At 60.9% G+C, this 13546-nt stretch overlaps 1 protein-coding gene across 2 annotated transcripts; it reads left to right on the forward strand.

Annotated features, from left to right (window-relative positions):
* The first annotated feature begins 6793 nt into the window (after positions 1–6793).
* On the forward strand, positions 6794–11836 carry LOC121661687 (cytochrome P450 2C5-like). 2 transcript variants are annotated; one of them, XM_042022124.1, is made up of 10 exons: positions 6794–6886; positions 7181–7370; positions 7728–7890; positions 8219–8368; positions 8987–9147; positions 9296–9472; positions 9572–9713; positions 10108–10295; positions 10978–11119; positions 11270–11836. In XM_042022124.1, exons 2-10 carry the CDS (start codon positions 7191–7193, stop codon positions 11461–11463), a joined length of 1497 nt encoding a protein of 498 aa, XP_041878058.1. In that variant the 5' UTR covers positions 6794–6886; positions 7181–7190; the 3' UTR covers positions 11464–11836. The 2 variants fall into 2 exon arrangements, with proteins under 2 accessions (XP_041878058.1, XP_041878059.1); XM_042022125.1 differs by having other exon boundaries at positions 6806–6886; positions 7186–7370.
* The last annotated feature ends 1710 nt before the right edge of the window (positions 11837–13546 follow it).

The raw sequence follows: 13546 nt of genomic DNA on the forward strand, positions 1-13546 counted from the left end.
CGCCTGCGCTCCGCGCCCCCCGCGCCGCCCCGCACCGCCCCCGGCCGCGGCGGCCATGGGAAATGTAGTCCGGGGCCGCCCGCCCCGGCGGGCTCTCCGAGCCGGGGGAGGGTCATGGAGGGAGCCTGGAGCCGGACATCCCCCCCGGCATCCCCTGACGTCCCCCCGGCATCCCTGGGCGTGGCCCCGGCATCCCCCCGGCATCCCTCGGCGTCCCTGGACATGGCCTCGGCATCACCTGGCGTCCCCCCGGCATCCCTCTGGCACGCCCGGCGTCACCTGGCATCCCCTCGGGTCCCGTGACACGGCCTCAGCATCGCTCCAGCATCCCTGGCATCCCCCCGACATCACCTCGGCGCCCCGTGGCATGGCCCCAGCTCCCCCAGGATCTCCTGGCATCCTTTGGCACCTCCCCAGAACTCCCACGGCCCCAGCCCCGCTCCCTGCCAGCCCCCGGCTCCCACCCCGGCACCCCCATCGCTGCCGTCCCGGCGCCTGGGATTCGGGACTCTCGGGACCGGGGCACTTTGAACAGCTCGGGCGGAGCCGGGGTGAGCCGGACCAGGACCGTGCTGCAGCCCTGGGCAGCACAGCAGGAGCCTGTCCCGGCTGGGGGACCCCTCTGCCCGGCTGCTCTGTGCCCCCCAAGCTCTGCAGAGCCCGGGGAGGAGCTGGGGGGATGTTGCTCCCCTGCCCAGGGCGCTGAGCCCCCAAAGGGCAGCTCTCCCCTCTCGGGTTTGAAGGGCACTCGATTGATTTAATTGCTCTGGAGCTCCTTGGTGCGGAATAAACAGAATCTACTGATCCTCCTGAGGATGTGAGACCTGCTTAGGGAACGCCCCCGTGATGCTCCCTGAGGGCAGCTGCGTCTTCCCCACCCCGGTTTCCCTGTTCTGGATCTGGACCCGACCCTCGGGGACGCGGTCCCACACAGGCAGGGCTGTGGGTGGCCACTGTTTGCCACGGGCAGGAGAAGCACCAGGGCGTTCCCCGCCCTGGACTGGGAGTTCTGACCGGACATCCCGCGGCTCCCAGCCCTTCTCCACCTGTCCGTGTTTCACCCCGCCAGAGCGGGGTCAGGAGAGCCGCGGCCGCTGTCGGATCCCGCAAAGCTTCTGCTCCTCCGCAGCCCTGCAGCCCTTGTCCTGTCTTCCCATCTGAAAAATGGACTGGAAAGGTGCCCCGGGATTTTACAGCCTCTTTTAGGAGCGACTAAGGGGATTTTCCAGAAGCCAGCAGTTCCCATGGGTTGTCCATCATCCCCCCTGAAAAAGACGATGGGATGTTGCTGCTGCTATTCCAGTCAGTCCAAACAAGCCCTGAAAGAGCCTTGCTCTGCCAGCTCCAGGATGATGCTCCCCGGTGTGAGAGGGCAAGGACTGAGGGGGAACATCCCTGTTTCAGGGCTCACGTTGGGCTGGTGGGGGGCCTTGGCTGCTGGGCGCTGTCTGGGCTGGGGACGCTGGGATCATCAGCCAGGGGACTCCAGAGCCTCTGCCACTGAATTCAGCCGCTGCCTCAGGGGGCTGGGATCGGGTACCACGGGCTCTCTGATGGAGGGGAAGGGGGTTGAGTTCCCTGGCTGGGCTGGGACACACCAGGAGCAATCCCAGCAACAGCTCCAGCTCCGCTCAGCTCAATCCAGCGGGATGGGGGTGAGGGATCGGGGCTCCCGCTGCAGGAACCCAAAGCCTCTGCTGATGCCCAGTGTGGGGTCTTTCCCCGGGACGGCGCCCAGGGGGCCTTTTCCTCCCTGTGGTGCTGCTGCTGCACCACAGCCCACAGCCTCTCTCAGGATCTGGGGATGTTTTACAGCCAGGCAGCTCCTGGCATCTCCCCTGGCATCAGCTGGTGCAGGCTCAGCACTTCTTCTCCCCGTTTTTCCATTCTAAATTGCACCATTACTGCAGGATGGAAAAAACAGATATTTTATGTGGTGTCTGGGGGTGGAGATAGGGAATTTTGGCTCTTTTGAAGAGGGACAGGGAGCTTCACGGCGCAGAGCTGAGCTCCCACCATGCGATCTTTGAGATGGTGCCAGCAAAAGGCTCCTTCCATAGGCACAGAAAGGGTGACACTCATGGACAACACCGTGAAAACCCCTGTAGGACACAGTAACGGTGCCCAGCTCCTCCTGGCCCAGAGGCAGCTCCAAACACCCTGTCAGGGTGGATTCTCTTCGCCTTCACCAGCGCAGTGGTGCCAATAAGGTCACTCTGAGCGCCGGCTGCCGCTGGCTCTAATCCTGCCTCCTTCACACGGTGACAGGGCCGTCCCTCCCCTCCACCCCCAGGGTCTCGGGGCCGTTGAACCTCCAAGATCTGATGGCGTCGGCCCAGATGGGTCAAAGCCAATTACCGTCAGAGCAGCCCATTTCAGTGCAAACCACTGACAGAGCGGCGCTGACGGGAGCCCGGCGCTGGCCCCGCCGGCCCCACCCGCAGGTGCAGTGCAGGCTCCTCCTGACCCACATCCCGCCCTCCTGCCCCCGCCTGCTCCCCAGACACGCCACCAGCCGATGTCACATCCACCCTGCCTCTCCTCGGGCTGTGATGGGCACCGTGGGGTGAAGGCAGCAGGAGCCACAGCCCTGCTCTGCTGCTGACAACCCGGGAGCACCGGAGGTGCTCTCCCGGGAGAAGGGAGCTCCTGGCCTTCCCACAGGCTGATAAATTCCCTGCGAGAGGGCTTTAATCGCATTTCTCTGTTTGCTGTTCCAGGAGGCAGAGATAATGAAGGGCGGGCTGGAAGCAGCGTCTGTGCAATCCCTGCAGCAGGAAAACAGCGGGAAAGGGAGAAGGGAGCAGCGGGGGCAGCCGGGAGCTGGTGCCACCCCTTATCCCTGGGCTGGTGGGGTCAAGTGACCTCCACCAAAGCCCTGCTCTGTCCTGGCTGAGCTGTGCTGGAGCACGAGCCTTCAACCTCTGCAGGATCCCATCCCATCCCATCCCATCCCCCATTCCCAAGCCCCAGGAGGCACCAGGCTCTGCACTCGGTGCGTCAGTCCCTGTGCAATGTCAATAACCCTTGGGGCATTGACCAGGAGCGAATTCCCGGGAAGCAGGGCTCGCCGCCCGGGGCCTGCAGCCCCCTCTGCTCCCCTCTCCCGACTGGAATTGGCCGCTGTGCCTGCCACGGGGCTGTGCCGCCGGCAAGAGCAGCCCTGCTCCACCTGCCATCTGTCACCTGGCCCGGCGGTGCCCGTGCCAGCGGGTGATATATGGCACCGGAGCTGCCCCTTTTGGCCGGGACAGCGCTGACGCTGCTGCTCGGGGCTGTGCCCGCGGCTCCCGCGGAGGGTCCGGCTCCCTCCCGCTCCCGCTCCGCAGGGATCCCTCCCTGCCGCACAGAGCCCAGGCGTTAAATCCTCCGGGAGAGGGGACCTGGCGATGTGGAGGGGGGCAGAGGCGGCCAGAGCCTCTCGTCCCCGGCGCAAAGCCCTAAGGGTCGGTGGTAGGGACGCACAAGGCGCACCGAGTCCCGCTCTGCTCTTCGGGGGCTCCAAGCCAAAATCCCAGAGCTGGCACCAATTACAGAAATGCAGAGGAAGGTGTTGCACTTCCAGCTGGAAGTTCTCCAGCGGAGGAACTCCCGATCCCCGGGGAACGTGTCCCATGGGCAGGGACACGGTGCCGGTGCCAGGTCACCAGCCTGGCACGGGCCGGGCGCCTCTGTCCCGGAGCTGCTCGGGAGGGTGTGAGCACCACCCTCCACTGTGTCGAGGGCTGCTTTCTCCTCTCACTGGAATGAACACATTTCAATGAGGTTTATTGATGTGATAGATACACAAACGGGGAGCAGAGGAGCGCCGTGTCCCGGGTAAGGACGTGGGGTGTCTGCAAGGCAGCAGAGAAGGGAGGGATTTTTTCTCCTCTCCATAATTATTGCAGGAAGGGGAACAGCAGGACAGGAAGGTTTCAGGGCAGTGCAGCTGTTCTAAGAAATCCCATGTGTTTCACATCCTTTGGATGATTTTCCCCATAGCTCCCTGACATCCTGCTGGGATCCACCTCAGCACCAGGGAAAAGGGAGCATGGCAAGGCTCCACTCACTCTCCATGAGCACAGTGCAAGATTCGCCCTCTCCAGACATTGCTCGGGAACAGAGCCACATTTATGGAGAAGTCCTGTGAGGAGGGAGGGTTGAGGGAGAGCTGCAGGCTCCTTTCCTGGACCGATGGAATTGCACCCATAATCCAGACCCACCACAAAACCCCTGCTGCAGCCAGCCTTGCTCTCCAGGGAATTACAGGACGGGTAAATGAATGAATGCTGGGTAATTAAGCAATTAATTACTGCAGGCTCTATGGGCAGTGCCTGGTGCGGCTGCAAACCCCCAGAGCCACCCCTCACTCCTCACACTCAACACCCCTCGGATGGGCAGCAGGGAAAGCAGAGGGGGATTGGAAATTAAAATGCCATTGGAAAGTTTCACCAGCTCATCGTCATTTGTCACCCCAGACGCGGCGCTGATGATTCCCTGTGCTGCTGCTGGATTTCCATCGCTGTGGTTCCCTGCTCTGGTGCACAGAGAGGCAGCAGGGCTGTGCCTGCAGAGCAGGACCCGCTCCACTGGCGCATTCCCAAGCATTATCGGATCTCTGGGATCCGGCTGTCCTCACACCGGGGCCCAGCGACCTCGGGGTATCCTGCCCTGGATGTGCATGGCTCTGGAGCGGGATGGATCCCGCAGGCACTGCAGCCAGAGCCGGCCTTCCTCTGCCTTCTGTGCAGACTCTGATTAACGGGCAGAGCGTCTGGCTCTCATTTTCCAGCCACAGAAGGATCCAAATGAAGGCTGGCAGTCCCCGATTAACCATTGCCCTTCCCACGGCTGTTCCCAATGCCGGGATTGTGCTCTGCTCCGCTTTGCCATGCCTGTACAGATCACCTGCTGCTGCTGCTCCATTACAATTAAAACCAGAGTACACCAAAAGCAGGTGTTTGATGACATTTATTGAGGCAAAGTGAGGATTGCTTCACCTTCCTCTTGAATTACGTCTTCCTGCTTGGGCAGAGCAGACACAGAACCACCTGGCTGCCTCTCACACCCACAGCAGGACACACCCCTGGTGTCCCACAGGGCTCCCAGAGACCTTTGAGATGTTTCATGAACCAGGAGAAATATGCTGGCACTGGGGAAAGCCTCGTGCTGCTCGTGGGATGAGCAGGCTTTGGAAAGCCTGGCCAGGCTGTCGGCTTGGTTTAGCTGGGACGCGGAGATGGATGAAGGAAGGGCCCAGTGCTGCTGTGCTGAGCCCCCCGAGGGTGCAGTGTTGGACCTGCAGGTACCAGAGCCCAGAGCCTGCTCGGTGCCCACACTGCCAGGGCTGTCACCAGGGCTGGGACCACAACGCTCCTGTGGGGTCCATCTCCAGCCAGCACCCAGCACGGCTCCAGCACTCTGCCACCATGGCACTCTTGATGTCACACTGGTCTCTGTTCGCCCTGAGGTGGCCACTGTTTATCCCCTGCTGGCTTCTGGCTCCTCACTGGCCACCGAGGATGCCCTGTGTCCCACCAGGAGAAAGCCCTGGGACCACGCAAACCACACTTTATTGCAGGGACAAATCACACTGTGCCTGTCCCTCACCCCAGGGGTTGGTTAACAGTGCACACAACTGGATTTTCTGGAGGCAGCCCAGAGCAAACCCCAGAAACGACACCAGGGCTGTGACAGGGGCGTTGGCATCGTGCTGCCATGGCGCTCCCTCACCGCGAGCGGGGTGACAGTGATGACAAATGACAGTGGCCTTGTAATTACAGCCAGGCTCCGCTCAGCCAGTGCTGTTGCATTATTGAGAGCAACCAAAAATACTCCCAGCTCAGTCATTAACTGCTCTGGGCCTCACAGTGAGTGGCTGCCGGGGCTGCCTCGGCCTGGGCTGGCAGAGGGGAGAGGGGACAGACTGGAATGTGCTGCAGAGGTGTTCACACGTCCTCCGTTCCACAGACTGAGGCCCTGGGGGAGCAGAGCACCTTGGAGGGTTCGGGATGCCCATGGGAAAGCGGCATTAGGATAACATTAATTGCCTTAGTGTCAGTGTCACCGTTGAGCTGAGCTGAAGCCAAGCAAGGGATCAGGGGAGCCCGTGGGTGTGGCTTTGCTCCATGCCCAAGGTTCGATCTGGAAATCAGCTGGAAAAATGGCTTGGATGGGAAGGGTGTGAGGAGGAGGGCAGGGAGCCTGGGTGGGCTCCCCAAAGCCTGGGGGAACCTCATCCCCTGGCTGCTCCAGGAGATGCTCTGCTCCAGGGGAGTGGTGCAGCGCAGGCTCCCCTCTGCCAGCACCACCGAATTCCCTCTGCTGAGGGGCTCCTTCCTCTGCAGGGACCAGCATGGACCCAAACCTCCTCCCTCTTCTCCTCCAGGAGGAATCCCATCCTTTTCTGGGAACCCGCCTGTGCCTGAACCTGAGCTGTGAGTGCTCTCAACCAGAGGTGTTGTGGCTGTGCCCGTGCCAGATGTGCTCGTGTGCAGCCAGATGTGTGGGTGCTCAGAGCAAGACACACATTGGAGGAGCCCAGGGAGGAGTTAACCCACACCTGAAACAACCACAGCACCTCGGGCTGATGTTCCTCCAAAGCCCAAGAGGAGCCCCAAAAGCTTTCCAAAAAAAGTGTTTTTTCCGTTTTCTGATCCATTTTCCATCAGAAGGGAGTTTGATGGAACATTGTCACCCTGCTGGCGTGTGGCCAGGCACAGTGCCCCCCTTCCGAGCTATCTCTGTTTACCAGAACGTCCCTTCCTGGGTCACCGCCCCGGAGAGCAAGGCGACGACCAGCAGGGCAGTGACTGGAGGGACATAAAAGGCTTGGCCAGGACGGCGACAGTGACAGTGACAGCTTCTTCCTCTGAGTGCCACCAGAAGGGAGCACCGAGCAAAGGTGACCGAGCAGTGCGGGACGGGACAGTCACCATCTCCCCCAGCGCTCCCGCGGGGTCTCGCAGAGCTCCCGGTGCCCGGGCGGCCCCGAGGCCTCTGCCGCGGCACAGCGGGGACAGGAGTGCACCCGGCCGGGACCAACCAGCGCCTGTGTCCCCCGCCAGCCCGGAGCCCTCGTGCTCGGAAGGGCTGTGCCTGCCCCGGGCAGGGAAGGGCAGACACAGCAGGTTTGGGCTCCGCTCTTCTCTGCTCAGTTTCCTCCCTGGAATTTCCTCGTTCTTTCCCTGCTTGGCAGCGCAGTGAGGATGGATGCAGGATCGGCCGGGCTGCTCGTCACTCTCCTCCTCGTCCTCTCTGTCCTGTGGTTCCTGGTCTGGAGGAGTGACAGGAAGAGGAGCCGGCTGCCTCCTGGCCCAGCCCCGTGGCCCATCCTGGGCAACCTGTGGCAGAAGGATGTCCTGCCCCTCTACAGGCACTACGAGAAGGTAAGGGACAAGCGGCAGTACTGGACCCATTCCCAGCCCCAGCTGGACAGACAGCGGGAATGTCCTGTGCCAAAATAAAAGGGGAATCCCACGGCTGACTCTTTTCCTACCTTTCTTTTCTCTTCTTCCCTCCCTCATCTCTACCACAATTGCCTAAATCCTTCCTACTGGGAGCAGAATCAACCTTATAAAACCCCCAGGGACAGGGCTGGGAGTGGGATGAAGTTGCAGCTTTGAGGGAGGCACTTCCCCTCCCTGCTGGGCATCCACCAGTGCTGTGGGCTCGAGTCCCAGTTTGAAATGAAACAAAGGGACTGGTGTGGGACCCCGGCTCACAGAGCTCCCCGTCCCCCCCAGCTCAGCAGCACCTACGGCCCCATCTTCACCATGTGGCTGGGGCTGAAGCCGGTGGTGGTGCTCTGCGGGTACGAGGCGGTGAAGGACGCCCTGGTGGGACACTCCGAGGAGTTTGGGGGCAGACCTGAGATCCCACTCCTGATGCAGCTCTCCAAAGACTACGGTGAGTGCCTGGATCTCTCTGGGCAAGCAGATGGCCACTCCCGAGTCAAGGGAAGGGCTTGGCAGCCAAGACCTCACATGCCTCCTTCCCACTCTTCAAGACCTCTCAACTCCTAAGCCCCTTGTCCAAGGACTTTATTCATTCCAGTTAGGCAGTTCCAGCTTTGTTCTGAGTTGCTGTAGAGATCCTCATCTTTCATGGACATTGTGCTCACGTGCATCCTTCCCTGGCTTATTGCCCTGTTGCTCCTCAGCCCGGCTCCGAGCAGGGTCCCCATTCCTGGGAGCAGCAGGGTGGGGAGGGGCTGATCTCCACCGTGTCCCTCCAGGATTTGTGTCCAACAATGAGAAGAAGTGGCGGGAGCTGCGGAGGTTCACTCTCAGCACCCTGCGGGACTTCGGGATGGGGAAGAGCTCCATGTCCCAGAAGGTGCAGCAGGAGGCTCAGCACCTGGTGGAGGTGCTGGCGAAGCTCAAAGGTGACGTGGGTCCTGTCCTTGGTGACCCTGTGGCAGGCAGAGGACACACGAGAGCCCCACAGGACACGTGTGGTCCCAGAGCTGTTAGCAGGGCCTGGTGTGGGTGATCCTTGCAGGGCAGGGCTGAGATCCAGCCCCATCCCACCCAGGAGCTGCAGGGATGTGCTACAGCCACGGCTGAAGGGCCGGGAGGGAGATCCTGCTCTGAACTGGTGCCACAAGCGAGGAACATTCCCTGCCAAAGGACCAGGAATAGGGAACTGAACTGCACGGGCCTGGGAATGCACAGCAAGGACCCTGCCCTGGCGACTCGGGGTTCTCAGGGTGATGTCCTCCTCTCCAACCAAACCCAGCTCCTGCCAGTGCCAACACATCTTCTGGGGCTTCCTGCAGCTGCCTCTGCTTCCCTCAGCCCAAGCTCTGGGAGGCGTTTAGGAGCAGGGAGGAGGATGGAGGAGGCCCACAGCTCAGGAGGGCTCTTTGCTGTGGCTGTCAGGTCCACAGATCAGCCAGGGCTCAAAGCCAGGGGCTCAGAGCAGCAGGAAAGGCTGTTTTCTATCTTGAAGCAGAGAAATAACTGGTGACTTTTTGATGTTTTCTCACCTCGTGTGGCTGCAGGCAATGCCTTTGAGCCCATGATCATGTTCAGATACGCAGTTTCCAACGTGATCTGCTCCGTGGTCTTCGGAAACCGCTACAGCTACACTGACGTGGCTTTCCTGGAGCTGCTCAATGCCATTGGGAACTACATCAGCTTCTTCCTGTCCCCTGTGGCCAAGGTGGGAGCCTGGTGTGCTCAGCACCCTCTGTTTGCTGCCCTTGGGGGCTGAGGATGCTCCCTGGCTTTGATGGGACAGCGCGGCTGTGAGGGCAGGGCTGGGAGGCTCTGTCAGGACCCTGAGCCCTGCTGTGCCCCTCCCTTCCCAGGTGTACAACACCTTTCCCAGCATCATGCACCACCTCCCGGGGCCTCACAAGAAGGTCCTGGCCGACTGCCAGAAGCTGAAGGACCACATCCGAGAGAAGGTGCAGTACCACCAGCTGACCCTGGACTCCAGCTGCCCCCGGGACTACATCGACTGTTTCCTGATGAAAGCAGAGAAGGTAGCGGGGCTGTGAGGAGGGGCTGCCCTCCAGCCTGGCTGCAGCCTGGAATATCACCCAGACAACGCTGAATCCCTCCCCACCACCCCATCCTTGCAGGAGAAGGGCAGCCCAGAGAACATGTACAGCCGAGAAGACCTGATCATGTCAGTGTTCAACCTCTTTGGCGCCGGGACGGTGACAACCAGCAACACCCTGGTGTTCTTCCTGCTGATGCTGGCCAAGCACCCCCACATCCAAGGTATGGCAGCAGAACACAGCTGCTCTGTGCCTGAGGAGGTCACGGGGCAGGGAGTCCCAGCCCTGGAAGGTCCCGTTTTGGGGCAGACCAAAATCACCCTGTGGGGTCACCCAAGGTTGGGAGCCGTTGGACACAGGTTCCCACAGGTCAGGGGGATCCGGGTGCTTCTCCCTGTGCTCCATCCCTGCCCGTGCAGATGGCCCTGCACCGGCCTCTGGGAGATGCTCTGAGCTTGCCTGATCCAGGGAGGGATGAGGACAGAGACTGTTTCGGATTAGGCCAGGTTGCTCCCCCTCCAGCCCATCCCCGTGTTTAGCATGAGCGCCCAAGGAGGCCAGGAAGAAACTCTGGGGAGGTTGCACAGCAGGCACCCAGCCCCCCCTGCTGTCCCCAGCCAAGGTCCAGGAGGAGATCGATGCCGTGGTGGGCACCGGCCGTGCCCCGTGCACAGAGGACAAGCTGCGGATGCCCTACACCAACGCCGTGATCCACGAGCTGCAGCGCTTCCACAAGACCCGCATCGAGAACTTCCCGCGCATGACGACGCAGGATGTCCTGTTCAGGGGCTACACCATCCCCAAGGTACACAGGGTGGCCCCGGAGCCTCTGCCCCCAAGGGAGAGGTGGCAGCAGGGCTTGAGTGAGATTTGCCTTTGTCCCTGCACTGTTTGTGCACATCTGAAGGCCCCACATCTTTCCCAATCCTCGGAGGCAGTGACCTTGCAGAGCGAAGCAGGGGCAGGTGAATGTCACTGCCCGTCCTGCCCTCCCCCCCGTGTCCCTTCCTTGCCCATCCTGGCAAACAGCTCTTCCCACCACAGGCTGCGGGGCTGGAGCAGGAGCCCACCCTGGTGTAGGGCCAGGCCAGCCTCCCTCGGCAGATCTGGGGACAGCCACCCCTCCTGGTGTGACCACGAGCATTGTGTGCAAAGCCCATGCCGAGGGAACATCTCCTGCCTTTGGATTTGGGGCAGTGAGAGGGGTTTGAACAGAAATCCATGGGAATCACTCAGTAATTTGTGTCTCATGAGCCGCACAGAGACTGGCAGGACCCTGGGGACAGCAGAGCCCCACGTTAGTTGTCCCTGTGGCACAGAGCCATCATTCCAGGCTGCCTCCCCATGGAACCTGGTTGGCCATTGGGGTGCACACCCAGCTCCCCCGTGCCCCCCGGATGCTCCCCCCTGACTAAGCCCACCTGGCAGAGCCCACGGCGTGGTACTGATGTCCCTCCTCACGTCCCTGCCCCACCCCTCTCCCGCAGAGCACTCCTGTTATTCCGGTATTTTCCTCTGTGCATTCGGATGCAACCCAGTGGGAGAACCCCAAAAAAGTGGACCCAGGACACTTCTTGGATGAGAAGGGCGAGTTCAGGAAGCGCGAGGCCTTCATGGCATTCTCAGCAGGTCAGTGCTGCCCCGCCCTGCCAGCTCCGTGCCCAGGAGTGCCAGCTCAAACACCCAGCGGCACCACAGAGCCACCCTCACCACGGGCTGTCTGCTCACGCTCCTGTGCCTTCGTTCCCCGTGGGAGTCACCCCCTCTCTCTGTGCCCAGGGAAGCGGATGTGCCCAGGGGAGGCTCTGGCCCGCATCGAGCTCTTCCTTTTCCTCACCACGCTGCTGCAGAGCTTCACCTTCCAGCTGGCCACGGAGCACAAGGAGATGGATTTGTTCTCCCTATGGCTCGAGATAGAGAGGAGGGCGATCCCGGGCAAGTTCTTCGCTATTCCACGCTCAGTGTCCTCCTAAGCAGGGAGAGCGGGACAAGGAAAGGCTCCTCCAGGTGCCTCCATCCCGACCCCAGAGCGAGCCCTGTGGCCATGAGAGCACAGCCACAGCCACCACACTTTGAGCTTGGAGTTTCTCCTCTGAGAACTGTCAGGCGCCTCTGCCACCAGCTCCATGAGCAACCTGCTCCCAACCCTTCCCGCCACATCCCAGGAAAACGAGGAAGGCAGCACTGCTTTTCCTCGTCCCTCCCCACCCGTGCTGTTTGAGCTCCTCATGGCAGGGCTGCCTGGGGCTCCTGGGCTGGGCAGGGGCTCCCTCCATTTGGTGACAGATTCAGAGAGCTCTGCAGTAAAATAACCATCAGAACGGGATGCTGGTGTTTATAAGGACACTCGTGGTGCCTCTTGCCTCCAGTTCTTCCCAGTGCAAACCTCTCAGACACAGAATTTCAGCTCCAGGTGTCTTTCCCAGAACAGCTTGAGCCAGGAAATCACCCGGCTTGTTTTAGCTGATTTTCCCCTGTGTCTTCAAATGACTCTTACACGCCTCAGGAATTCCTTGCTTGTTTGCAAACACTGATCCCACTCTGAGCCTGGGGAGGGCTCCCAGGCGGGCAGAGCCACCTGAGCCCCAGCAGCAGCTGAATGATTCAGCTGGAAAAGGAGCACAAGTTCCCAAGGAAAGGGCTGAGGAGCAGCACAGAGGGGCTGTGGCTCAGGAGGGCTGAGTGGGGAGTAGAAGAGATTAAAAAAATCAAAGGATGGTTTGGGTTGGAAGGCACCTTAAAGATCAGCCAGTTCCACTTCCTGCCACTATCCCAGGGTGCTCCAAACCCTGTCCAACCTGGCCCTGGACACTGCCAGGGATGCCACAGCTGCTCTGGGCACCCTGTGCCAGGGCCTCCCCACCCTCACAGGGAGGAATTTCTTCCCAATATCCCATCTAACCCTGCCCTGTGGCAGTTCAAAGTCATTCCCCTTTGATCTGTCACTCCATCCCTTGTCCCAAGTCCCTCTCAGCTCTCAGGAACAGAAATCTGTTCTCTTCAGGTATTGGAAAGGGCTCTAAGGTCTCCCTGGAGTCTCTTCTTCTCCAGGTTGAACAATTCCAATTCTCTCACCTTTCAGAAGGTGTCTCAGTGCTGGGCTGTGCTTCTCTGACTCCTTCACGTCAGTATTTAACTCCAGAAAGTGCCCTCAGGTGCCAGTCCAGCTCCTGTGCAGCTGCTGGAGTCATTCTGGGGGTCCTGAGGGGAGCTGGCAGGGTGGGATGTGCTCCCACCCTCCTGTTCCCCCTGCCTGGGGATGAGGGTGGCTGCAAGGGCTGTTGTGTCAGCAGTGGGGCTTGGGGTCTCTATGAAGCCTGGGACTTCAGGGCACGGGGGAAATTTGGGTTCTCAGAGCTGGTTTTGGTGGGGTTTGCCTTGCTCCTGCAAACACGGAGAGGGGGACAGCAGGGACTCTGTCCTGGGGGAGGTGGCTATGCCCTGTGGGAGGTAGGTGAGATCAAGGACCTGGTGAATCCCCTGCCTCGTCCCAGTTGATGGATGAACCAGCCTTTACCCTGACGCTCAGTGCATTTGTGACCTTTAGATGACTGAATCAGCTCTTTTCTCAACGTGGGGAAGCGCAGGCAGGCAGAGCCACCTGCCAAAAACGTGTGTGACCGAAGCCTTTGCACAATCTCGACCCAAATGCCTGCATCACAGTGTGCCCGTGATGTGGGTGACCTCTGGGTTCCTGTGTCTAAAACCAAACACTGGTGTCCAAAGGCCACTCGTGCTCCCGCTTCCCGCACCCGTTTGGGCCACTGCCCAGCCCAGCTGTGCTCGGGGCTTCCATGGTGCCCTGCCCTGACTGCGGCTCCCCATCCCGGAAGGGCTGCTGACATCGCCCGGATATCCCCCGGCATCCCCCGGCATCCCGACATCCCCCATCACCCTGACATCCCTCGGCATCCCGACATCGCCCCCATTAAACCGACATCCCCCATCACCCTGGCATCCCCCGGCATCCCGACATCGCCCCCATTAAACCGACATCCCCCGGCATCCCGACATCCCCCATCCCCCTGACATCCCCCATCACCCTGACATCCCCCA

This window comes from Corvus kubaryi, unplaced genomic scaffold (assembly GCF_017639235.1).
Source record: "Corvus kubaryi isolate FWS band 111438036 unplaced genomic scaffold, C.kubaryi_AGA036_p1.0 37187, whole genome shotgun sequence".
NCBI classification, from domain to species: domain Eukaryota; kingdom Metazoa; phylum Chordata; class Aves; order Passeriformes; family Corvidae; genus Corvus; species Corvus kubaryi.

Bases quoted from the DNA above. Each gene is read 5' to 3' on its own strand.
- LOC121661687 (XM_042022124.1), top strand. From the start codon at position 7,191: ATGGATGCAGGATCGGCCGGGCTGCTCGTCACTCTCCTCCTCGTCCTC. The intron at 7,891-8,218 runs GTGAGTGCCTGG...GTGTCCCTCCAG, and splicing joins GCAGCTCTCCAAAGACTACG to GATTTGTGTCCAACAATGAG. The intron at 10,296-10,977 runs GTACACAGGGTG...CCTCTCCCGCAG, and splicing joins GGGGCTACACCATCCCCAAG to AGCACTCCTGTTATTCCGGT.